General features: G+C 48.3%; 2 protein-coding genes across 2 annotated transcripts; both read right to left on the bottom strand.

Annotated features, from left to right (window-relative positions):
* Nucleotides 1-7613: 7613 nt before the first annotated feature.
* LOC143419667 (nesprin-2-like) lies at nt 7614-8300 on the bottom strand. The gene has a single exon (XM_076887058.1). It carries the CDS (start codon nt 8283-8285, stop codon nt 7629-7631), a length of 657 nt encoding a protein of 218 aa, XP_076743173.1. The 5' UTR covers nt 8286-8300; the 3' UTR covers nt 7614-7628.
* A 403-nt stretch (nt 8301-8703) lies between these two features.
* Nucleotides 8704-9375, bottom strand: LOC143419758 (nesprin-2-like). The gene has a single exon (XM_076887126.1). It carries the CDS (start codon nt 9373-9375, stop codon nt 8719-8721), a length of 657 nt encoding a protein of 218 aa, XP_076743241.1. The 3' UTR covers nt 8704-8718.
* Nucleotides 9376-25707: the final 16332 nt, after the last annotated feature.

Genomic DNA, 25707 nt, shown 5'->3' with positions numbered 1-25707 from the left:
CTGTTTGACTTCTGTCTTGTCTGTGCCTCTCTTGGCTTTTATACTCTTTCTTGGCTCCTCCCACTCTTGGGTTTCCAACTTGTGTTTCTTACTTGTTTTTCTTTCTGTTTTTCTCTTTACGTGACTTTCTTGTCTTACTATGTTTCTTAAAAATTCTTACTGCTTTTCTTACTGTTTTTCTCTTTACGTGACTTCCTTGTCTTACTGTACTTATGTTTTCTCTTACTTTTCATCTCTTTATCTTTGTTTCTTACTTTTCTTTCTCTGTTTCTTTTTCGTGACTTTCTCTTTGTCTTTCTTTGTCTTTATCTTTGTTTCTTACTTTTCTTTCTCTGTTTGTTTTTTCGTGACTTTCTCTTTGTCTACTTTTCTTCATTTCTCCACTTGTTTTCTGTATTATTGTTTTTCATGGCACCCCCTGCTGTTTTGACATCCCGTCCTTTGATCTTTATTCATATTTATGATTTTGGCACCCCCTTCCTTTTATGTCCTTTCCTTGTTTCCTACTTGGTTTTTTACGTGACTTTGTTTCTTTTTCTTTGTGTTTTAGGGGACCCCCCTGGGGTTAGGGGGGTTAGGGGTTAGGGTTAGGGTGTGGGAAAGAGCAGGCCCGGCTATGCCGGAAGGGTTAGGGGTTAAGTAAGGAACAGGCCACCAGCAAGCTGGTAGCCTGGCGTGCACGGGCCATCGATGGGGCTGGGTGGTGGTGTCCCTGCCCTGGTTCAAAAAATTACCCATATCTTGGGTTCAGTGCACTTTATTGGGCCTTCGCGACGTTTCGGCGTAGTTTCGCCTTCCTCAGGCTGGCCCAATATGTTTCTGTCTGTTTGTTCTCTGTGTGCCTCTCTTGGCTTTTATACTTGTGTTGTCTCCTCCCACTTTTAGGTTTTCTGTTTGTGTTTTTTTCAAAATTTCTTTCTTAGTTTCTCACTTGTTCTTTCTTAGTTTCACACTTGTTTTTTCTTTTCTCTCTTTCTCTTACTTGTTTTTCTGTTTCTCTTATTTGTTTTTCCTCTTCTCTTATTTGTTTTTCTGTTTCTCTTATTTGTTTTTCTTCCCCTCTTATTTGTTTTTCTGTTTCTCTTATTTGTTTTTCCTCTTCTCTTATTTGTTTTTCTATCTTTATATTTCTCTTCATTTTCTCTTTGTTTTTATGGCACCCCCTACTTGGTTTGACATCCCGTCCTATTTCATGTACTTGTTTTTTCTTTGTCTGTCTCTTGTCTTTAAGTTCTTTTTTTGTTTTTATGGCACCCCCTGCTTGGTTTGACATCCCGTCCTTTGTTGTTCATGTTCTCTTTGTTTTCAACTTCTCTTTCTGTGTTTGTTATACGTGGCTTCTCTTTTTACTTTTTCTGTTTTTACGTGACTTCATGTCTTTCTTTCTGCTTTTCTTTGACTCTCTTGTCTTTCTTGTCTTAATTGTTTTTTTGTTTTTTATAGGGACCCCCCTGGTTAGGGTTAGGGTTTGTTAGAGGGCAGGGGCACCCCCAACCCCACGAGGCACTGGCTGGTTAGATGTTAAGTAAAGAACAGGCCACCAGCAAGCTGGTAGCCTGGCGTGCACGGGCCATCGATGGGGCTGGGTGGTGGTGTCCCTGCCCTGGTTCAAAAAATTACCCATATCTTGGGTTCAGTGCACTTTATTGGGCCTTCGCGACGTTTCGGCGTAGTTTCGCCTTCCTCAGGCTGGCCCAATATGTTTCTGTCTGTTTGTTCTCTGTGTGCCTCTCTTGGCTCTTATACTTGTGTTGTCTCCTCCCACTTTTAGGTTTTCTGTTTGTGTTTTTTTCAAAATTTCTTTCTTAGTTTCTCACTTGTTCTTTCTTAGTTTCACACTTGTTTTTTCTTTTCTCTCTTTCTCTTACTTGTTTTTCTGTTTCTCTTATTTGTTTTTCCTCTTCTCTTATTTGTTTTTCTGTTTCTCTTATTTGTTTTTCTTCCCCTCTTATTTGTTTTTCTGTTTAGGGTTAGGGGTTAGGGTTAGGGATTGGGTTGAAACAGGCCAACAATGGACCTGACGGGCACTGTCCATCAATGGGGGCCGAGGGTTCTTGCCGGGAGGTGGAGACCCTGCCCGGCGTTTCCAAAAATTACCCATGTCTTGGGTTGAGTTTTCAATGAGCCGTCGCAGCAAAGTGGCCACAAATGGCCAGTATAGAGCCACAATCAAGGGGGCGGTGGGCCGTTGGGGTAATGCAACATGGGGTAGAAGGACCAGGCGAAGTTATTGGTAAGGGTGCAGCTGGAGTCACTTTCCGACATTGGAATCAGGCAGGGCAGGAGCAGGAGCAGGAGGAGCAGCAGCAGGAGCTGAAGAGGGAAGGCGGCACGCAGGGCCCGGTAGAAGAAGGATCGAGGGGGAGACGATTCCCGCTTCTCTCTTTGAGTGGAGGAGCCTTTCTTTGAATTTGCAGCCTCCTGAGAAACACTTTGACACTGGGCGGCTGTAGCAGATTCACAGTCCAGACGTTGCCGCAGGTTGCTGAGGTCGCCGTCCACCTGCTTCAGGAGCAGCTTCAGCTTGCTCCCCGTCACGTGGAGTTTCTCCCGGGCCTCGTTGCTCTCCTCTGTGCCGTCTTCAGGCTGGAGCTGAGACCACAGAGTCTGAAGGGAGGCCTGATGAGCCTGCCTGTCCTGCAGCTCCTTTTGCAGAGCAGTGAGGGTGTTGCTGTGCTGTTGCAGCGCTGTGAGAGTCGTGTCTGGGTGGCCGATGTCCACTGCGTAGCGTCTGCTCTCTGCGTGAGCGAGCCACAGCAGCAAAGAGTGGAGGCTTTCATGAAAGTCCTGCTGCATCTTGTAGCTGTGTCGTCTTAAATTGGTCATGACGTTTCGGCTGTATTGTGCCTTCTTCAGACTGGCTCAGGTAAGTATGTTCTCTCCTTTTATTTAGGTTTTTCACAGGTAAGTATTTTCCTTTTAACTTTTTTTCCTTTTTTAGGTTTCACGGTAAGTATTATTTACTTTTTTTCTTTTTTTAGGTTTTTCTTAAGTTGAATTAAATCCCCCCTGGTTAGGGTTAGGGTTTGTGACAGGCAGGGGCATCTCCCACCCCCATGAGGCACGGGCTGAGTTAGGGATTGGGTTGAAACAGGCCAACAATGGACCTGACGGGCACTGTCCATCAATGGGGGCCGAGGGTTCTTGCCGGGAGGTGGAGACCCTGCCCGGCGTTTCCAAAAATTACCCATGTCTTGGGTTGAGTTTTCAATGAGCCGTCGCAGCAAAGTGGCCACAAATGGCCAGTATAGAGCCACAATCAAGTGGGCGGTGGGCCGTTGGGGTAATGCAACATGGGGTAGAAGGACCGGGCGAAGTTATTGGTAAGGGTGCAGCTGGAGTCACTTTCCGACATTGGAATCAGGCAGGGCAGGAGCAGGAGCAGGAGGAGCAGCAGCAGGAGCTGAAGAGGGAAGGCGGCACGCAGGGCCCGGTAGAAGAAGGATCGAGGGGGAGACGATTCCCGCTTCTCTCTTTGAGTGGAGGAGCCTTTCTTTGAATTTGCAGCCTCCTGAGAAACACTTTGACACTGGGCGGCTGTAGCAGATTCACAGTCCAGACGTTGCCGCAGGTTGCTGAGGTCGCCGTCCACCTGCTTCAGGAGCAGCTTCAGCTTGCTCCCCGTCACGTGGAGTTTCTCCCGGGCCTCGTTGCTCTCCTCTGTGCCGTCTTCAGGCTGGAGCTGAGACCACAGAGTCTGAAGGGAGGCCTGATGAGCCTGCCTGTCCTGCAGCTCCTTTTGCAGAGCAGTGAGGGTGTTGCTGTGCTGTTGCTGTGCTGTTGCAGCGCTGTGAGAGTCGTGTCTGGGTGGCCGATGTCCACTGCGTAGCGTCTGCTCTCTGCGTGAGCGAGCCACAGCAGCAAAGAGTGGAGGCTTTCATGAAAGTCCTGCTGCATCTTGTAGCTGTGTCGTCTTAAATTGGTCATGACGTTTCGGCTGTATTGTGCCTTCTTCAGACTGGCTCAGGTAAGTATGTTCTCTCCTTTTATTTAGGTTTTTCACAGGTAAGTATTTTCCTTTTAACTTTTTTTCCTTTTTTAGGTTTCACGGTAAGTATTATTTACTTTTTTTCTTTTTTTAGGTTTTTCTTAAGTTGAATTAAATCCCCCCTGGTTAGGGTTAGGGTTTGTGACAGGCAGGGGCATCTCCCACCCCCATGAGGCACGGGCTGAGTTAGGGATTGGGTTGAAACAGGCCAACAATGGACCTGACGGGCACTGTCCATCAATGGGGGCCGAGGGTTCTTGCCGGGAGGTGGAGACCCTGCCCGGCGTTTCCAAAAATTACCCATGTCTTGGGTTGAGTTTTCAATGAGCCGTCGCAGCAAAGTGGCCACAAATGGCCAGTATAGAGCCACAATCAAGGGGGCGGTGGGCCGTTGGGGTAATGCAACATGGGGTAGAAGGACCAGGCGAAGTTATTGGTAAGGGTGCAGCTGGAGTCACTTTCCGACATTGGAATCAGGCAGGGCAGGAGCAGGAGCAGGAGGAGCAGCAGCAGGAGCTGAAGAGGGAAGGCGGCACGCAGGGCCCGGTAGAAGAAGGATCGAGGGGGAGACGATTCCCGCTTCTCTCTTTGAGTGGAGGAGCCTTTCTTTGAATTTGCAGCCTCCTGAGAAACACTTTGACACTGGGCAGCTGTAGCAGATTCACAGTCCAGACGTTGCCGCAGGTTGCTGAGGTCGCCGTCCACCTGCTTCAGGAGCAGCTTCAGCTTGCTCCCCGTCACGTGGAGTTTCTCCCGGGCCTCGTTGCTCTCCTCTGTGCCGTCTTCAGGCTGGAGCTGAGACCAGAGTCGGAAGGGAGGCCTGATGAGCCTGCCTGTCCTGCAGCTCCTTTTGCAGAGCAGTGAGGGTGTTGCTGTGCTGTTGCAGCGCTGTGAGAGTCGTGTCTGGGTGGCCGATGTCCACTGCGTAGCGTCTGCTCTCTGCGTGAGCGAGCCACAGCAGCAAAGAGTGGAGGCTTTCATGAAAGTCCTGCTGCATCTTGTAGCTGTGTCGTCTTAAATTGGTCATGACGTTTCGGCTGTATTGTGCCTTCTTCAGACTGGCTCAGGTAAGTATGTTCTCTCCTTTTATTTAGGTTTTTCACAGGTAAGTATTTTCCTTTTAACTTTTTTTCCTTTTTTAGGTTTCACGGTAAGTATTATTTACTTTTTTTCTTTTTTTAGGTTTTTCTTAAGTTGAATTAAATCCCCCCTGGTTAGGGTTAGGGTTTGTGACAGGCAGGGGCATCTCCCACCCCCATGAGGCACGGGCTGAGTTAGGGATTGGGTTGAAACAGGCCAACAATGGACCTGACGGACACTGTCCATCAATGGGGGCCGAGGGTTCTTGCCGGGAGGTGGAGACCCTGCCCGGCGTTTCCAAAAATTACCCATGTCTTGGGTTGAGTTTTCAATGAGCCGTCGCAGCAAAGTGGCCACAAATGGCCAGTATAGAGCCACAATCAAGTGGGCGGTGGGCCGTTGGGGTAATGCAACATGGGGTAGAAGGACCAGGCGAAGTTATTGGTAAGGGTGCAGCTGGAGTCACTTTCCGACATTGGAATCAGGCAGGGCAGGAGCAGGAGCAGGAGGAGCAGCAGCAGGAGCTGAAGAGGGAAGGCGGCACGCAGGGCCCGGTAGAAGAAGGATCGAGGGGGAGACGATTCCCGCTTCTCTCTTTGAGTGGAGGAGCCTTTCTTTGAATTTGCAGCCTCCTGAGAAACACTTTGACACTGGGCGGCTGTAGCAGATTCACAGTCCAGACGTTGCCACAGGTTGCTGAGGTCGCCGTCCACCTGCTTCAGGAGCAGCTTCAGCTTGCTCCCCGTCACGTGGAGTTTCTCCCGGGCCTCGTTGCTCTCCTCTGTGCCGTCTTCAGGCTGGAGCTGAGACCACAGAGTCGGAAGGGAGGCCTGATGAGCCTGCCTGTCCTGCAGCTCCTTTTGCAGAGCAGTGAGGGTGTTGCTGTGCTGTTGCAGCGCTGTGAGAGTCGTGTCTGGGTGGCCGATGTCCACTGCGTAGTGTCTGCTCTCTGCGTGAGCGAGCCACAGCAGCAAAGAGTGGAGGCTTTCATGAAAGTCCTGCTGCATCTTGTAGCTGTGTCGTCTTAAATTGGTCATGACGTTTCGGCTGTATTGTGCCTTCTTCAGACTGGCTCAGGTAAGTATGTTCTCTCCTTTTATTTAGGTTTTTCACAGGTAAGTATTTTCCTTTTAACTTTTTTTCCTTTTTTAGGTTTCACGGTAAGTATTATTTACTTTTTTTCTTTTTTTAGGTTTTTCTTAAGTTGAATTAAATCCCCCCTGGTTAGGGTTAGGGTTTGTGACAGGCAGGGGCATCTCCCACCCCCATGAGGCACGGGCTGAGTTAGGGATTGGGTTGAAACAGGCCAACAATGGACCTGACGGGCACTGTCCATCAATGGGGGCCGAGGGTTCTTGCCGGGAGGTGGAGACCCTGCCCGGCGTTTCCAAAAATTACCCATGTCTTGGGTTGAGTTTTCAATGAGCCGTCGCAGCAAAGTGGCCACAAATGGCCAGTATAGAGCCACAATCAAGTGGGCGGTGGGCCGTTGGGGTAATGCAACATGGGGTAGAAGGACCAGGCGAAGTTATTGGTAAGGGTGCAGCTGGAGTCACTTTCCGACATTGGAATCAGGCAGGGCAGGAGCAGGAGCAGGAGGAGCAGCAGCAGGAGCTGAAGAGGGAAGGCGGCACGCAGGGCCCGGTAGAAGAAGGATCGAGGGGGAGACGATTCCCGCTTCTCTCTTTGAGTGGAGGAGCCTTTCTTTGAATTTGCAGCCTCCTGAGAAACACTTTGACACTGGGCGGCTGTAGCAGATTCACAGTCCAGACGTTGCCGCAGGTTGCTGAGGTCGCTGTCCACCTGCTTCAGGAGCAGCTTCAGCTTGCTCCCCGTCACGTGGAGTTTCTCCCGGGCCTCGTTGCTCTCCTCTGTGCCGTCTTCAGGCTGGAGCTGAGACCACAGAGTCGGAAGGGAGGCCTGATGAGCCTGCCTGTCCTGCAGCTCCTTTTGCAGAGCAGTGAGGGTGTTGCTGTGCTGTTGCAGCGCTGTGAGAGTCGTGTCTGGGTGGCCGATGTCCACTGCGTAGTGTCTGCTCTCTGCGTGAGCGAGCCACAGCAGCAAAGAGTGGAGGCTTTCATGAAAGTCCTGCTGCATCTTGTAGCTGTGTCGTCTTAAATTGGTCATGACGTTTCGGCTGTATTGTGCCTTCTTCAGACTGGCTCAGGTAAGTATGTTCTCTCCTTTTATTTAGGTTTTTCACAGGTAAGTATTTTCCTTTTAACTTTTTTTCCTTTTTTAGGTTTCACGGTAAGTATTATTTACTTTTTTTCTTTTTTTAGGTTTTTCTTAAGTTGAATTAAATCCCCCCTGGTTAGGGTTAGGGTTTGTGACAGGCAGGGGCATCTCCCACCCCCATGAGGCACGGGCTGAGTTAGGGATTGGGTTGAAACAGGCCAACAATGGACCTGACGGGCACTGTCCATCAATGGGGGCTGAGGGTTCTTGCCGGGAGGTGGAGACCCTGCCCGGCGTTTCCAAAAATTACCCATGTCTTGGGTTGAGTTTTCAATGAGCCGTCGCAGCAAAGTGGCCACAAATGGCCAGTATAGAGCCACAATCAAGGGGGCGGTGGGCCGTTGGGGTAATGCAACATGGGGTAGAAGGACCGGGCGAAGTTATTGGTAAGGGTGCAGCTGGAGTCACTTTCCGACATTGGAATCAGGCAGGGCAGGAGCAGGAGCAGGAGGAGCAGCAGCAGGAGCTGAAGAGGGAAGGCGGCACGCAGGGCCCGGTAGAAGAAGGATCGAGGGGGAGACGATTCCCGCTTCTCTCTTTGAGTGGAGGAGCCTTTCTTTGAATTTGCAGCCTCCTGAGAAACACTTTGACACTGGGCGGCTGTAGCAGATTCACAGTCCAGACGTTGCCGCAGGTTGCTGAGGTCGCCGTCCACCTGCTTCAGGAGCAGCTTCAGCTTGCTCCCCGTCACGTGGAGTTTCTCCCGGGCCTCGTTGCTCTCCTCTGTGCCGTCTTCAGGCTGGAGCTGAGACCACAGAGTCTGAAGGGAGGCCTGATGAGCCTGCCTGTCCTGCAGCTCCTTTTGCAGAGCAGTGAGGGTGTTGCTGTGCTGTTGCAGCGCTGTGAGAGTCGTGTCTGGGTGGCCGATGTCCACTGCGTAGCGTCTGCTCTCTGCGTGAGCGAGCCACAGCAGCAAAGAGTGGAGGCTTTCATGAAAGTCCTGCTGCATCTTGTAGCTGTGTCGTCTTAAATTGGTCATGACGTTTCGGCTGTATTGTGCCTTCTTCAGACTGGCTCAGGTAAGTATGTTCTCTCCTTTTATTTAGGTTTTTCACAGGTAAGTATTTTCCTTTTAACTTTTTTTCCTTTTTTAGGTTTCACGGTAAGTATTATTTACTTTTTTTCTTTTTTTAGGTTTTTCTTAAGTTGAATTAAATCCCCCCTGGTTAGGGTTAGGGTTTGTGACAGGCAGGGGCATCTCCCACCCCCATGAGGCACGGGCTGAGTTAGGGATTGGGTTGAAACAGGCCAACAATGGACCTGACGGGCACTGTCCATCAATGGGGGCCGAGGGTTCTTGCCGGGAGGTGGAGACCCTGCCCGGCGTTTCCAAAAATTACCCATGTCTTGGGTTGAGTTTTCAATGAGCCGTCGCAGCAAAGTGGCCACAAATGGCCAGTATAGAGCCACAATCAAGGGGGCGGTGGGCCGTTGGGGTAATGCAACATGGGGTAGAAGGACCGGGCGAAGTTATTGGTAAGGGTGCAGCTGGAGTCACTTTCCGACATTGGAATCAGGCAGGGCAGGAGCAGGAGCAGGAGGAGCAGCAGCAGGAGCTGAAGAGGGAAGGCGGCACGCAGGGCCCGGTAGAAGAAGGATCGAGGGGGAGACGATTCCCGCTTCTCTCTTTGAGTGGAGGAGCCTTTCTTTGAATTTGCAGCCTCCTGAGAAACACTTTGACACTGGGCGGCTGTAGCAGATTCACAGTCCAGACGTTGCCGCAGGTTGCTGAGGTCGCCGTCCACCTGCTTCAGGAGCAGCTTCAGCTTGCTCCCCGTCACGTGGAGTTTCTCCCGGGCCTCGTTGCTCTCCTCTGTGCCGTCTTCAGGCTGGAGCTGAGACCACAGAGTCTGAAGGGAGGCCTGATGAGCCTGCCTGTCCTGCAGCTCCTTTTGCAGAGCAGTGAGGGTGTTGCTGTGCTGTTGCAGCGCTGTGAGAGTCGTGTCTGGGTGGCCGATGTCCACTGCGTAGCGTCTGCTCTCTGCGTGAGCGAGCCACAGCAGCAAAGAGTGGAGGCTTTCATGAAAGTCCTGCTGCATCTTGTAGCTGTGTCGTCTTAAATTGGTCATGACGTTTCGGCTGTATTGTGCCTTAGGGGGTTAGGGTTAGGGTTAGGTGTTGAGGTAAGACCAGGCCCGGCTATTGCCGGAGCCTGAGGTGCACGGTCCATCAATGGGATTGGGAACTGTGCCCCCTATTCAAAAAATTACCCTTAGCGGGTGTAGTGCACTGCCGTTGGGCCATCGCGACGTTTCGGCTGGGTATAGCCTTCCTCAGGCTGGCCCAACGTCTCTCTGTGTTCTTTTCTGTTTCTGTCTTTCTGTTGCCACTCAGGGCCTTTTATACTGGGCTGTCTCCGCCCCTTTTTTTCAGACATTTCTTTTTTCTAATTCTTTACTTTGTCTTTTCTGTTTCTCAGTTTTTACGTGACTCTCCCTTTTTCTATCTTTCTCTGTGTTTCGTCTTTCAACTTTACCCCTTGTTCATTTGTTTTTTTCTCTATGTTTTTTTCTTTCTTTTACATGGCACCCCCTGCATTTTAGACATCCCGTCCTTTGTTCTTATGTTCTCTTTAATGGCACCCCCTTCCTTTATATCCTTTCCAGTTTTTCTTGTTTGTGTCACTTGTTCCTTCTTGTCTTTTACGTGACTTTTTTTATTCATTATCTTGTGTCTTTTACGTGACTTCCTTATTCTCTTTAATCAGTTCACAGGAAGGAAATGTACGCAGGTAAGTGAGCCTTCTAGGTGATCAAGCAGCAAGTCAGATCAGCATCTCTCTTCATCCAGGCCAAATGCGTTTCTTTGGAAACAGAAACACAGATTCTCCTATCTTTTTTCAGGGCTGAGCTCCAGTGCTCAGAGCAGGGAAGTAGCTACAGCAGACAGGGTGAGAGAGCAGGTCATGCAGGTAACTCATTTTTACAGGTTTTCCAACAGGTTTTGTAAGAGAAATGAGGTACAGAATTAGAGTAACAAACAGCTTCAGCCGGAGATGACAACCTGGCAACAAGTGGTGGAGAACAGGTTTAAATACGGCCTTGATTGAAGATGAACGACAGGCGTGCCTCCCTGGGGTTTTCCTGAGACCACGCCCACAGCTGACAGACTAACAGACTGGTTAGTTTCCATTCATGCCAACATTCACACAGACAATGGAGAGAGGAGCTGGAGGAAAGAGAAACACAGGTACCCCACCTGGAGGACAAGGTGGGCCATGACACCATACACTCCCTCTCCAGTTGTATGCCTTCCTGCCCTACATGGCTGGTAGTTCTTGATATCAGGGTTATTGTGTTACATATCTAACATTTAAAAAAAGGAGTAAATAGACTGGTTTGTTTCAACTCTGCTTGAGCACTTAAAAGCACTTTATACAGCATGCCTCATTCACCCATTCATACAAGCACTTTTCTCTATGTGGTTAAATTAGGGTGACCATATCTTGACTCCCAAAAAAGAGGACACTTGACCCAGTCATAAAGAACTTTAATAACACTGTTTGTTTAAAGAAAACTTTAACATATTTAAACAATGACTTCTGTGTGCAGTTAACGAATGGTGAAATAAAAAAAGGTCTTATAGGCTTTTACAAGTCAAGAAGTGCAAAAAAAGAGGACGGTTGGTCACCCTAGTTAAATAGCTTTTAAAAAACAAACAAACAAACAAACAAAAAAACCCTTTGGGCATGAAAAAGTGAGGTCACTCAGAAAACTTTGTACATTAGAAACTTTGCTTCATTTATGGAGTAACTGTTGGGTTTCTCCAATGTAGAGATCTGCACTGTACAGCATAGCTTGTGTTTGGGAGTTTTGTCGTTGGGACGAATTCGTTTTTGTCTGATGGTGTGACTGGTTTGAAGTGAACTGGGATGTCATGCTTGGAGAAAATTCTCCCGAGTTTCGCTGATAAACCTGCTACATGTTTTTCCATTAGTCTCAGCTACTGTGGTGAGGTCTTTGATGATATTCCACTGGGCCTTCCCTCTGATGCCCAGATTTCCTTCAGAAGACTTGCAGTGAAATCGGTGATAAATCACCTGCATTTCACCTCCATTAAATGCACCATCACACTACAGCCTCTTTCCTTTGCTTCAGCCTCCAGATTGGCATAGCACAGCTGCTTCGTTTTATGTGCTTCTTAAAGGCGTCTTACCAAGGACCTGTGGGCTCAACAGTGTAGACGCGACAACAAGAGTTGGACCACATTACCAGGTCTGGGCACAGGTTAGTCATGGCAATGTCTGGTGGGAAAGCAGGTCTCTGATCTGAGATTACATTTTCTAATGGACTCGAGTTGAGAAGCATCATACAGAAAGTTGGCGACCTCTGCTCACTATGTAACTCAGAGACCGCTGACCCCACTCTGTGATTTTACGTGGCCCACCACTTCATGGTTGTTATTCCCACTCACATTCACTTTGCTATATTACCAATATTTAGTTGCAAGGAAATTTCACGACTGGACTTGCTGCACGGTAGCACAGTACTCCATTTCAGTTGAGCAGTGGAGATATGTGGTGAGGTAGAGTCTGTGGCTCTGCTGCAGAGCAGGGATGGTGCAGTGGGGCCAAGGGCAGTGTTACTCTATTTAGATTAGAAAACAGCATGCAACCCCACCAGCACTTTATCAATGTGGGTTAGTATTAGATATGCTTGTTTGTCCCCATTATCTATCCTGTAATTGGCATAATTCAAACCAAACTGTTGCTGGTGTCAGATGGGCTAGTTTCGACCAGGAATTGATAAGAATTTAGTGATTCCAGTTCCCTTATATCTCTTATCGATTCTCATTGGGTTCTCATTCGCTCCGCTTTGAGAATCACCACTGCCGTTAAGCAGGTCAAATACATCAAATACATTACATTTGTGCATGCTGCATGGTCAAATGTTTGTGGGTATGGTATTTCCCCTCATTGTTGTGTTTAGTGATGGGGTCGTTACTCAAAAAAAAGTAATGTTTTACACAGAACACTTTTCTTAAGATTAATGCAGTACGCTAAGCAGAATTGATAGGAAAGCAGACTAACAATGCCAAGTATCTTGCCCAAGAATATTTTGGCATGCAGACTGGAGCAGCCAGGAATTGAACTGCAACCCTTTTCATTTTTAGATGACCCCCTCAACCAACCCAGATGGAAGGGAAATGTTTTTCCATATCCTTACAGGTACCTGAAATCACAATATGTCCAGCTGTATGTAGAACCGTTTAAATGGCAGATTCAGACTGCTGTTTCAACAATCTCCCAGACAGAATTTGATGGCATCTGTGAGTAATTATGTTGAGGCCATGACTGGGGATGGGAAAGGAGCGTGAGTATAGATTGTTATTGCACAAAAGGACCAGAGCGTGATTGCAAAGTGCATCAAAGACAGAAATAGCGGCATTATGTGTGCATGTGTTAGTCCCCGTAGGGAAATTACTCCTCTGCATTTAACCTGTTCACCCAGTGAAGCAGTGGGCAGCCACCAGTGCAGCACTCAGTGAGCAGTGTGTAGGGACAGTACCTTGCTCAGGGGTACCTCAGGGTAGCCGTCCAGTGGATTCGAACCCCCGACCTTCCGAGCATAGGGCAACCACTTTACCTGCTATCCCTGCCCTGTCTTATTATGTTGTGTTAACAGCATTATTGTGTTGGTTTTCATTTTTGCTTGATGTTGTCGTGTAATGGCTCTGGGTAATTTTGACCAAGCATTTTGAGTTTCTGGTGTTTTGGTATTATTCTGTATGATGGGCGATCGTGGCTCAAGAGTTGGGAGTTCGCCTTGTAATCGGAAGGTTGCCGGTTCAAGCCCCGGCTTGGACAGTCTCGGTCGTTGTGTCCTTGGGCAAGACACTTCACCCGTTGCCTACTGGTGGTGGTCAGAGGGCCCGGTGGCGCCAGTGTCCGGCAGCCTCGCCTCTGTCAGTGTGCCCCAGGGTGGCTGTGGCTACAATGTAGCTTGCCATCACCAGTGTGTGAATGGGTGAATGACTGGATATGTAAAGCGCTTTGGGGTCCTTAGGGACTAGTAAAGCGCTATATAAATACAGGCCATTTACCATTACCATTTATGTTGCTGTGCTGTTTTGATTAGCACTATCTAATGTTTTGGTTTAATTCGTGTTAAGAGTTTAGTCTTAGGTTTTTGTTCTCTCTCTCTGTTTAGTGTCTACTCTGCATCTCTGTGCCTGTTGTGTGCTTCCTGTTCCATTTTGATAGTCCTGCTCTGTGTTCAGCCTCTGTCCCCTGTCTCGTCTGTGTAATTAGCACCAGCTGTGTTTCCTAGGTGTTTCCTCTTTGCTCTGTTCCCCTCTTGTATTTTAGTCCATGGGCTGTGTCCCAATTCAGGGTCTGCACGCTTGAAGCACACGCACTACGCATACTACGTACGGTGCGTACTATAAGTGTCACGGATCGCTGTGCGGCAGGCAGGAGTAGGACCCAAAATGCAGGACTCACAGGCACGAGGGAATAAACTCAAAAGGCAGCTTTATTGCGTAACAGAAGATGATAGGCGATACAAAACTAGACTGGGAAAAAACTAACATAAAGCTTACCAGGAAACACGGGGGAATCACACACAGCATGAGGGACGACGTCACACTGAACAGAGGGAGACGCAGACAGAAATACACAGAGGGTTAACGAGGGAAGTGGGAACACACGGGGAACACAGGTGACACTGATAATCATAACGAGACAGGGCGGGGTGAACTGAACACTGACGGGAGAGGTGAAACAGGAAGTACAGGAGGAGAGAGAGCACGAGTAGAACCCCAACGTAACAGGCAGGGGAGACATGGAATAAACACGAAAGGGGACGAGGGCTCATAAATACATAGAGGGTACACAGGGGGAAGAGAGAGCACGGGGAGAACTTAGACATAATGGGCAGGGGAAGCATGGAATAAAATACAAACATACAAGGAAACTAAGAACGCTGGGCCAACATGGCCCAGGACCATGACAGTACCCCCCCCTCAAGGGCTGGCTCCAGACAGCCCAAACACAGAAAAACAAAACCAAACAGAAAACAACCCAGGGCGGGCGGCGGGGGCCCAGGACGGAGGGCTCGGAACAGAAAACAAAAGAAGAGCACAGCAAACACCGGAGCCCAAGAAAACAACCCAAACACAGAGCAGTTCAGGGGGCCGACCATGCGGAAGGCAACGGCAGAGACGTGGAAACAGTTCAGGAGGCCGGCCGTGCGCAAGGCAACGGCGGCGACGTGGAAACAGTTCAGGAGGCCGGCCGTGCGCAAGGCAACGGCGGCGACGTGGAAACAGTTCAGGAGGCCGGCCGTGCGCAAGGCAACGGCGGCGGTGAAGGAGACGACGGAGCAGTTCAGGAGGCCGACCGCGCGGGAGGCGGCGGCGGCGACGATGACAGCGCTGGTCCGGGGGCCGACCGCGCGGAAGGCGACGGCGGCCACCCAGGAGAAGAGGGTCCGGGGGCCGGCCGTGCGGAAGGCGACGGCGGCCACTCAGGCGATGACTGTGCAGTTCAGGGGGCCGGCCGCGCGGAAGGCAGCGGCGGCGGCTCTCCAGCGTCAGGCGTACTGGCCGAGGCCCGGTGGGCACAGGACCAGTCGAGACGGGACCAGTCAAGGCGGGACCAGGCGAAGCACAGGCTGAGGCTGCAGCAGACGAAGGCTCTGAGGAGGCTGCAGCAGACGAAGGCTCTGAGGAGGCCGGGCCAGACGAGGACGAAGACTCTGAGGAGGCCGGGCCAGACGAGGACGAAGACTCTGAGGAGGCCGGGCCAGGCGAGGACGAAGACTCTGAGGAGGCCGGGCCAGGCGAGGACGAAGACTCTGAGGAGGCCGGGCCAGGCGAGGACGAAGACTCTGAGGAGGCCGGGCCAGGCGAGGACGCAGAGGCTGAGGCCGGGCCAGGCGAGGACGCAGAGGCTGAGGCCGGGCCAGGCGAGGTTGCAGAGGCTGAGGCCGGGCCAAGCGGAGCTGCAGCACAGGCGGATGTAGCCGGGCCAGGCGATGACGAGGCGGTCGCAGATGGCGGCTGGACAGGCTCCTCGGGCCCTCCAGCTGATGCGGCGTGAGGCTGAACGGGCCCCTCGGACCCTCCAGCGGAGACAGGAGGCTGAACGGGCCCCTCGGACCCTCCAGCGGAGACAGGGGGCTGAACGGGCCCCTCGGACCCTCCAGCGGAGGCCAAAACCACGCCAACAGGCATGAAGTCCTTCGGCCGACATGAGGACAACTGGCGCTGCACTGAGCACTGACTCTGCCCAGGCAATGCGAACATGGTGCAGTTCTTAGGGGGCTGCTTAAACTTCAGGGGTCCAGAATCAGCTGGTGACTGAGACCTCGCCTCTGGGGAAGCCCTGGAGTGGCAAACTGTGCCAACGGCGGCTAAACCATGGAAAGTACCCTGAGTAGAAATCCAGTTACCTCTCTGCATGGAGTGAATGAGCAAAACTGGCGACACAGGAGACTGAGCGGAGAGTGGCTGCTGGGCAGCTAACTGAGTTACTGGAGACACGGGTGAGAGCGGGAGCTGAGCTGCTGGAGACACGGATGAGAGTGGGGGCTGAGCTACTGACGGTGGTGAAGTAGATAACTGCACGGGAGACTGAACTGATGTCTGTTGTAACGGAGGTGGTGAGAGTGGAGAAGGCAGGGGAGTTGATGACTTCACAGGAGAATGAACCAGAGGTGAGTGCACAGGAGACTGAGCTAGAGGTGGTAGTGATAGTTGAGGGGAAAGTGGAGCTGGTGATTGAGTGGACGACTGTGCTAAGGGAGGCTGCACTGGGGACACTGGAGACTGCACTGGGGACACTGGAGACTGCACTGGGGACACTGGAGACTGCACTGGGGAAAGCAGAGCTGCAGGTGACTGCGCTAGAGACTGCAGTGATGGTTGTAGTGGAGGTGTGACGGGTGGAGGAGTGGCTGAAGTGGCTGCGGGTCGGGCGGCTAGTGGCTCAGCTACAGGGTATGGTAACGGCAGGGCTATGGGTTGAATGACTGACTGAGTAGCAGCCTGAGTGGCTGGGTGTAGTGACGGTTGTGGTGGAAGAGAAACAGGTGGTAGTGTGGATGATGGAGCTAAGGGCGACTGAGTGGCAGACCGAACTGATGACTGAAGCGATGGTAAAGGTGAAAATGGAGCTTGTGGTGGAGTTAATGGCTGAGCTAGCGGGGACACAGGAGACTGAACTGAGGGTGGCTGCGAGGGAGCTAACTGAACTGAGGGTGGCTGCGAGGGAGCTAACGGAGCTGTGAAGGGCTGCGAGGGAGCTAACGGAGCTGTGAAGGGCTGCGAGGGAGCTAACGGAGCTGTGAAGGGCTGCGAGGGAGCTAACGGAGCTGTGAAGGGCTGCGAGGGAGCTAACGGAGCTGTGAAGGGCTGCGAGGGAGCTAACGGAGCTGTGAAGGGCTGCGAGGGGGCTGACTGAGCTGTGAAGGGCTGCGAGGGGGCTGACTGAGCTGTGAAGGGCTGCGAGGGAACTGACCGAGCTGGAAGTAGCAGCGAGGGAGCCGACGGAGCTTCTGGTAGCACAGCAGGTGAATTAGAAGGCCGAATGTCCGGCTGTGGGGTGGCGCGTCGGCGGCGTGAATGCCGTTTCTTTTTTGATGATGGCTCTGACGGGCCGAGCGGCTCCACATCCGGCCCTTCAGGCAGGTGGGTAGTAGCAGCTGGGGGATGAAGGTGGAGTTCGTTGCAGATTAAATCCTGTTCGAGTGGGTGGAGCGCACTGAGTAGCCAGGGAAGACCAGAGATTAAACGCTGTAGTTTGGTTTCCACAGCACGGCGAAATTCCTTTCCCTCATGTTCGAGCCACAGATGCAGGAGTCTTTCCACGGAGTAGATAATGTCCAGACGCAGTTCTTCAGGTGGGTTGAGTGCTGCTGGGTCCATATCTGGTGACGTCGTACTGTCACGGATCGCTGTGCGGCAGGCAGGAGTAGGACCCAAAATGCAGGACTCACAGGCACGAGGGAATAAACTCAAAAGGCAGCTTTATTGCGTAACAGAAGATGATAGGCGATACAAAACTAGACTGGGAAAAAACTAACATAAAGCTCACCAGGAAACACGGGGGAATCACACACAGCATGAGGGACGACGTCACACTGAACAGAGGGAGACGCAGACAGAAATACACAGAGGGTTAACGAGGGAAGTGGGAACACACGGGGAACATAGGTGACACTGATAATCATAACGAGACAGGGCGGGGTGAACTGAACACTGACGGGAGAGGTGAAACAGGAAGTACAGGAGGAGAGAGAGCACGAGTAGAACCCCAACGTAACAGGCAGGGGAGACATGGAATAAACACGAAAGGGGACGAGGGCTCATAAATACATAGAGGGTACACAGGGGGAAGAGAGAGCACGGGGAGAACTTAGACATAATGGGCAGGGGAAGCATGGAATAAAATACAAACATACAAGGAAACTAAGAACGCTGGGCCAACATGGCCCAGGACCATGACAATAAGTACGAGAAGTGCGGAAGTGAGAGGCTTGTGAAATGGGACGGTATACGCTTCATATATATATACATATATATATACACATATACATATATCACTGACTTTCAGCTTGTTGTGTTTGTGGATATATGACTGACTTTAATTATTAAACATTCGCACATAAATAAGTGACGTCATATTCAGTACTTTTGACAGTTCACTCTTCGGCCGCTCCATCTTATTAGGGAAATTCCACATACATAAATGTAAATTTCAAAACTCAACCCCATCATTTAATTTGGTTTTGATTGAAATTGAATATTACTTAAACTCTCTTAAATTAACTTCCAATAAAAAAGGTTTATCATTGATTGAAGTTCATTCAGAAATGTTTAACGAATGAGCTGTCATAACTTTCAAGTACAAAGTTGTTATGAAGTCTGTCACATCCCCCCCCCCTTTTTTTTTCTTTTTTTATGCTTTATTTATTTATCCTTCTTATTTCATTGTACTGTATATTGTTACTCTTATTTGCCTTGTATGTCTACTGTACAAACTGGACTGGAATGACTGACTGTTTGCTTTATAAGTTCAATAAAGTTTGGAGAAAAAAAAAACCTCTTCAGCCGCTCCCTTCTGCCTTCTTGCGGCAAAATTATCCACACCCACCGCCGCGCTATGAATTGTGGGATATATGGGACCACGAAGTGTGCACCGGACCACGCTTGATATTTGGGGAAATCGACGGCGCATTTGGAGTATGCATTTGAAGTACACTTCGAATTGGGACAGCAGTCGTCGCGTGGCGGTGACGTAACCGCACTTGAAATGTGTACTTCAAGCGTGCAGACCCTGAATTGGGACACAGCCTCAGTCTTCCCCTGCTTGTTGTTGCGTATTTAACCTTCATTCACACCTTCTCTGTGCTGTATCTCCCTTTGTGTTCTGGTGAAATTCTATTCCTAGTTTCTGGTTTCATTCTTCTAGTTTATGCTGTCTAGTTTTAGTTTCTTGAGTCTAATTTAGTTGTTAGTTTGGGTTTGTGGTTCTTAGTTTGTGTTTGTAAAATTAACTTCTTAGCAAGAGTGTTCCAGCAAATAAAACTGCACTTTAAGTTAACTTCCTGTTTCCGAGTCCTGCGTTTTGGTCCACATCCTGCCTGCCACACAGCGCGATCTTTGACATGTCGGCTGTTTACTAAGATAACGATCAGATATGTGTCCTCACTACTCTATAGGTTTATATTATTAAATGGTAGTTATGAGACATTAAGTTTCAGGTCAATTTTTGAAGAAACAAAAAAATTTAACGAGTAGTGTAACAAATTACTTTATCCTGGGAGTAATCCGGTTGTTCAGTGATGACGTGACGAATCCTATCTTCCGGGTCTAAAGTAGTCTGCGTTTAATATGTCTTTTGTATTGTTAACATGTTTAATGTTATGCATTTTCTTCTATTTGATCTCAAAAAGCTCCTAAAACAGTCAGTGATCACTGTTGACCTCCCTCATCTTTTATTACCGCTAATCATTTATTTAAGCTCAGTTTTTAAAACCTTAGGATGTAACTACAGCCCAGCCCATGCAGCAGTATATGAATGACTAACCTCGTATTGTGGATGGATTATCTCAGTTGTTCTCCTGGCTGAAGTTTGGTCCTTTTACAGCATCCTGCCATGCGATTACATTTGTTCCTGACCACCGAGAACATTCACGGTAACTTTTATCGAGTGGAAAAAAGGTTAGCTTGTTTATATTAAGCTAACATAGCTGTGTCGCTAGCGGTCACGTAGCACATCATTATATACCAGCTAGCCCAACTTCAGTAACCCTACAAACGTCACTGCTGTTTAGTTTTCTGTCTTCATTTATGCTGGAAGTGATAACAGAGCTGTACGTTTTAATTTGTTTCCAAAACCCCGCAGTCAGGACATGCTATATTGTATTTAGATAGAAGCTAGCGAGCTAACTCCCTGCTAACTTCTAACTCCGTTAAATGTCATAAATTCCGTTTTCATGGATGCCTGGATGTTAAACTCAATTGTTAGAATAGAATAGAATAGAATAGAATAGAATAGAATAGAATAGCCTTTATTGTCATTGTACAGAGTACAACGAAATTGGAGTGCCACTCCCTTGGTGCAAGTTTCAATAATAAATATAAATGTAAAATATAAAAAGTACAAAAAAAACAATCGTAAGTACTCAAACAATAGTATGTACAATATATACAGGATAGCAGCATTAATATAATGACAGTATGAATAGCAGCATAATATAATGACAGTGACGGTATGGAATAGGTTCAATTGTTTTTGTGCTTATTTACTACGGTGATAGCTCTGGGAAAGGAAGCTATCCCTGAATCTGTTTGTCCTGGTTTTATGTGACCTGTACACCTGGTAGAGCAGAACGCTGATCATTTTATTAAAGATGAAAGACTTTAGACAGTTTTTCAACTCTCAGTAATGCCATAGTGATCGTTTGATATATGGACCTGCAGCGGAGTTTAGACCCAGACACGGCTAGTGACGTCAGACTGAACAACCGGATTAAGTAACGCACTCCAATAATTTTAAGAAAAGTATTGTGTTTATCCATCCATCCATCCATCCATCTTCATCCGCTTTATCCGAGGCCGGGTCGCGGGGGCAGCAGCCTAAGCAAAGAGGCCCAGACCTCCCTCTCCCCAGCCACCTCCTTCAGCTTATCCGGGGGAATACCAAGGCGTTCCCAGGCCAGCCGAGAGATATAATCTCTCCAGCGTGTCCTGGGTCTGCCCCGGGGCCTCCTCCCGGTGGGACATGCCTGGAACACCTCACCCAGGAGGCGCCCAGGGGGCATCCTTGTCAGATGCCCGAACCACTTCAGCTGGCTCCTTTCGATGTGGAGCAGCAGCTGCTCTACTCTGAGCCCCTCCCGGATGGCCGAACTTCTCACCCTATCTCTAAGGGAGAGGCCAGCCACCCTTCGGAGGAAGCTCATTTCTGCCCCTTGTATCCGCGATCTCGTTCTTTCAGTCACTACCCACAGCTCGTGGCCATAGGTGAGGGTAGGGACATAGATTGACCGGTAAATTGAGAGCTTCGCTTTTACACTCAGCTCCCTCTTCACCACGACGGACCGGTGCAGCGTCCGCATTACTGCAGCTGCAGCCCCAATCCGTCTGTCGATCTCCGGCTCCCTTCTCCCATCACTCGCGAACAAGACCCCGAGATACTTGAACTCCTCCACTTGGGGCAGGAACTCATCCCCGACCCGGAGTGGGCACTCCACCCTTTTCCGGCTGAGAACCATGGCCTCAGATTTGGAGGTGCTGATCCTCATTCCCGCTGCTTCACACTCGGCTGCGAACCGTTCCAGTGCGAGCTGGAGGCCCTCACCCGATGAAGCCAACAGAACCACATCATCCGCAAAAATCAAAGATGAGATTCTGAGGCCACCAAAGCGAAAACCCTCCGCCACTTGGCTGCGCCTAGAAATCCTGTCCATAAAAATTATGAACAGAACCGGAGACAAAGGGCAGCCCTGGCGGAGCCCATCACCCACCGGGAACGAGTTCGACTTATTGCCGGCAATGCGAACCAAGCTCTTGCAACGGTTGTATAGGGATCGAATGGCCCGTAGCAATGGGCCAGACACCCCATACTCCCGCAACACCTCCCACAGGACACCCCGAGGGACACGGTCGAATGCCTTCTCCAAGTCCACAAAACACATGTAGACTGGTTGGGCAAACTCCCATGCACCCTCAAGTATCCTCGAGAGGATAAAGAGCTGGTCCAGTGTTCCACGACCAGGACGAAAACCGCATTGTTCCTCCTGTATCCGAGGTTCGACTAGCGGACGAACTCTCCTTTCCAGCACCCTGGCATAGACTTTCCCAGGGATGCTGAGGAGTGTGATCCCCCTGTAGTTGGAACACACCCTCCGGTCCCCCTTCTTAAAGATGGGGACCACCACCCCGGTCTGCCAGTCCACAGGTACTGCCCCTGATCTCCACGCAACATTGCAGAGGCGTGTCAACCAGGACAGCCCTACAACGTCCAGAGCCTTCAGGAACTCGGGACGGACCTCATCAACACCAGGGGCTCTGCCACCAAGGAGTTGTTTAACTGCCGCGAGGTCACTGAGGCAGTTAAAGCCAGAAATTGGCGGGTCATTCCCCTCATCCCCAGACTCTGCTTCCTCCTCGGAAGACGTGTCAGTGGGATTAAGGAGGTCCTCGAAGTATTCCTTCCACCGCCCGACAATTTGTATTGTGTTTAGTATATCTGATTACTTTATTGGTGTAATGACCCCAACACTCATCACAATAAAGAGGGGAAACACCTCCAGCATCCACAAACATTCTCCATAAAGCATGTAATTAATATGAATAATGTAAAGTATTTGATATACTGCTCAGTGATGGTGACTCTCAAAGAGGAACCAATGAGAACCCAATTAGAATCGATACTGGAATCGAAATCACAAAATTCTTATCAATTCCCTTCCTTATTTTAAAGCAGCATAAAAAAATTAAACTAAAATAAAATACTTAAACAAAACAAAAACTTTGATACTAACGAACCAGAAACAATTCCACTATGGCTGCCCACACTAATTCATAAAATATGTCAGCGAGCAGATCGAACTTACAATTACAAAAAACATAACTCATTCTGCTGACACCTTTGACACTCCTACTTCCTCCAGTTTTGACCTAAACTATGAAAAAACACAAAAATGAGCTACAGAGTAGTAATCGTGTCTGGCTTTACTTATTTGAAGAGAGATTTTTACAATTAAAAGTTGAGAGGGGGTTCAACCTGGCACCTGTTGAGGTGCCAGAATTACTGATTGCACAGACACACCAGCTGTGCCAAAACCGCTGAAAACAAATAAAATGCCCTCTGCTGCTTTGGAAAGGCAGCAACCTCACACTTTAGTATGAAATGCCAATACTGAATGTCATCGCTTTCACAAGCTAGGCAACCGAAAAAGGCCTTTGAAGCCAGAAAGCTGTGTTCTCACATTTTTTACACCTTAATGGCTCCCATGTTTGCCTCTTAAAACAACCTTGTGTTCCTGCAACCTGAAAGTGCTCCTGCTGTGTGAGTGTTTGTGTGTGGTTCATCTGTCCGTGTGTGTGTGCAGGTCACGTTTGTGCATGTATACAGTATCTTTTCAAAAGGCACACTTGCAAGGAGAATTTTTGTTTTCTCAGTCTTCATACATATTTTAAGGGCACATGGTTTCCAAAAGCACTTTTCAAAATGTGATTCTTCAGACCTCAGACTCCATTTCACCTCAGTGTATCTTAGCTGAGCTTAGGAGGACAGTGCTGTTTCCAGAGGACAGCTGGAAACAAACCGTTTTAGTTCCCCCTCTCTTTAAGGTTTTTTTTTCTAATGTGGCCACAGCTGTGTGCCTAAGGTGACAATATTAAGGATTTACCTTTTCAGCTATAGCATGTTACACATTGTATAACATGTTTAACACAGCCACAGTGTTTTATCTCAGTCAATTAACTCGCTCGGCTGTTCAGAGCAGCCTGATTCCTGGCAAACAGGACACAGAGAGCAAGCATGCGACTTTTAGGAAGCAATCACCTCTCTGCAGATGACTCTTGTGTATCAATTACTTTGAGTGTTATGTGACATGACTCATATAAACTGGCCAATATATACATTCCTAAACCTCTGTGAAACAACATTTTCTTAGACTCATCTCAAACACACCTTGAGTTGAGTCAACTACTGTTGTCAACTAAATGAAATTGAAAAATCCCTTGGTTCTCATGTTACACGATCAATGGGTCTGGCTCTCATTTTGTTCATGGTAATAATTTTTTGTTTCTGTGCAGTCCTCTCTAGGAAATTGGAACCCTTCTCAAGTTTATGTATGTATTGTGACCACAGACCGATCTGAGTCGATGCTTATCTTTTTCCCCAGTCCAGTCAAATCTCTGACAGTGTTCTTCTGCACAAAATTTTCACGATGTCTTTCGGGAGAGTTTTTGGGTTAATACCGCATATTACAGCTAGAGGTCACCCTTTTCAGTTTTCTGTATGGTAGGTTTATGTAAAGGTATTTAAGGTAGACGCACGTAATCAGCGTCAGATGTGTTGTTAATCGGAAGAAGGCAAACAGTTTGTGGCCGCTGCGCTATGTCAAAAATGATGTTGGGATAAGGACCAAAGGGACAAGATAAGTACTGATGGAGTTATTGGACTGTTTAATTCATTCATGCATACCATTGACATCGCGTCACCCCCGTTAACAAACATCTCAGTGGCTTCAAGCGTAGGCTTAGCCTCTACACTGGTGTTTTTAATTTTTGATTTTAATCAACTTCATGAGAATCAAGAAATAGTTGTTAAATGCTGAAATGCCCAATAAAGCTGAGGGAAAGTGATGTTTTTTTGCAATAGATGTGAAACTGACCTCTTTCGAGGATTACAGGTGATCCTCTTAACACCCATCTGTTGTTTGTTTGCATTTTAAATTTCTCCTGCTTTAGCCTTGTAAGTATAAAAAGAAAGAATCACCTTTCAGAAAAAGTAATTTAAAAAAGCTGTGCTGATATGATGACGATTGGTATGTCTGTGAAGGTTCTCAGTCATCCAGGTCATCGTAGTCAAAGGAGCTTGCAAAGAAAAGCGTCTGGACTTCTTTAAGTTGCTTGAAGACGTTTCACCTCTCATCCGAGAAGCTTCTTCAGTTCTGGGTGTTCTTGGCTCAGGCGATTACAGGATCATCAGGGGGTCCTTTCGTCCCTCTGTGGGGGGAAACTCCCACTAGGTTTATATCTGGGACTCTCCACCATTTGACCTCAGAACTGAAGAAGCTTCTCGGATGAGAGGTGAAACGTCTTCAAGCAACTTAAAGAAGTCCAGACGCTTTTCTTTGCAAGCTCCTTTGATGACGATTGGTATATTTTACAGCATAACACAAAGTTGAAATATTTTAACAAAGCTTAAAGTGGTTATTTAATCGGTTTATCAGGAGCGAAGCAGAATCAAATAATAAAAATCACTAAAAAATTCTTTAAATCATCTGAATTATAGCTATCTGATTAACCTACTCTAGGCCAACACTGACATTATTCTGATCCTTTTGCGGAAGGAGGTTAGAGAGAGAATGGGCACACCCAGGCCTGAAGATGCGCTTATTTCTGTGGAAATACAAATCTCCTTGAACTAATGGTCTTCAAGCTCTCTCTCAATCCACCACTCTCGACACATGGAGCGCTGAAAGATAAAGACCAAATGCAGGGCAAAAGGGATTTTTTGGGTTGTTTTGTTTTTTTAAACAATGATTTATTGATTTTTGGGGGGAACAATACAAACAGCAACAAATCAGCACAGCCAAATACGAACAAAAAGAAGAGAAAGAAAAAAAAAAACAAATACAGGTACAAACGAACATGTCTGGGTCAAATACAGTGTTCCACATTTACAGTCAAGGGAAAGGACAAAAAAAAGGGGAATATGGACATTAATTATTATGTTTAAAAACAAAATGTGATCCCCCTTTATGTCAGCACAGCAAGGTCACAAGGTAGGTGACCAAGCAAAGGCCGCCATATACTACAGAAAGCATCACAATTGCCCTTTATAATGGCACCAAGGCGCTCCATTGGCAACACCTTGAACGTTTCTCTGTACCATTGTGTGACAGTGGGGGGCTGTCTCTGAATCCATTGAAACTAAAGGGTGTTTTTTTAAATAGATGGGTAAATAGATAAAGTTGTTTTAGTTTTTGAAGACTTTGCAAAAAAGAAAAACTTTCTCCTCTTCAAAAATGACCACATCAGTAAGGACAGATTACTGTAGAAAATTCAGTTATACGGCGCCAACTTTCAACAACAGTCGCCCCAAGGCACTTAAAATATGATAAGATGAAAGCAAACTACTCAGATACTTTCTTTTTCTGTCCTTCCTGTATTCTGAGTGTACATTGTGACTACACTGCAGCCAGTTTGATTCACAT

This window comes from Maylandia zebra, linkage group LG7, assembly GCF_041146795.1.
Source record: "Maylandia zebra isolate NMK-2024a linkage group LG7, Mzebra_GT3a, whole genome shotgun sequence".
Taxonomy (NCBI): domain Eukaryota; kingdom Metazoa; phylum Chordata; class Actinopteri; order Cichliformes; family Cichlidae; genus Maylandia; species Maylandia zebra.
Note: the sequence above shows the minus strand (reverse complement) of the source record. Positions and strands in the feature narration are given on the sequence as shown.

Coding starts and splice junctions, on each gene's coding strand:
- LOC143419667 (XM_076887058.1), bottom strand. CDS start 8,285: ATGACCAATTTAAGACGACACAGCTACAAGATGCAGCAGGACTTTCAT.
- LOC143419758 (XM_076887126.1), bottom strand. CDS start 9,375: ATGACCAATTTAAGACGACACAGCTACAAGATGCAGCAGGACTTTCAT.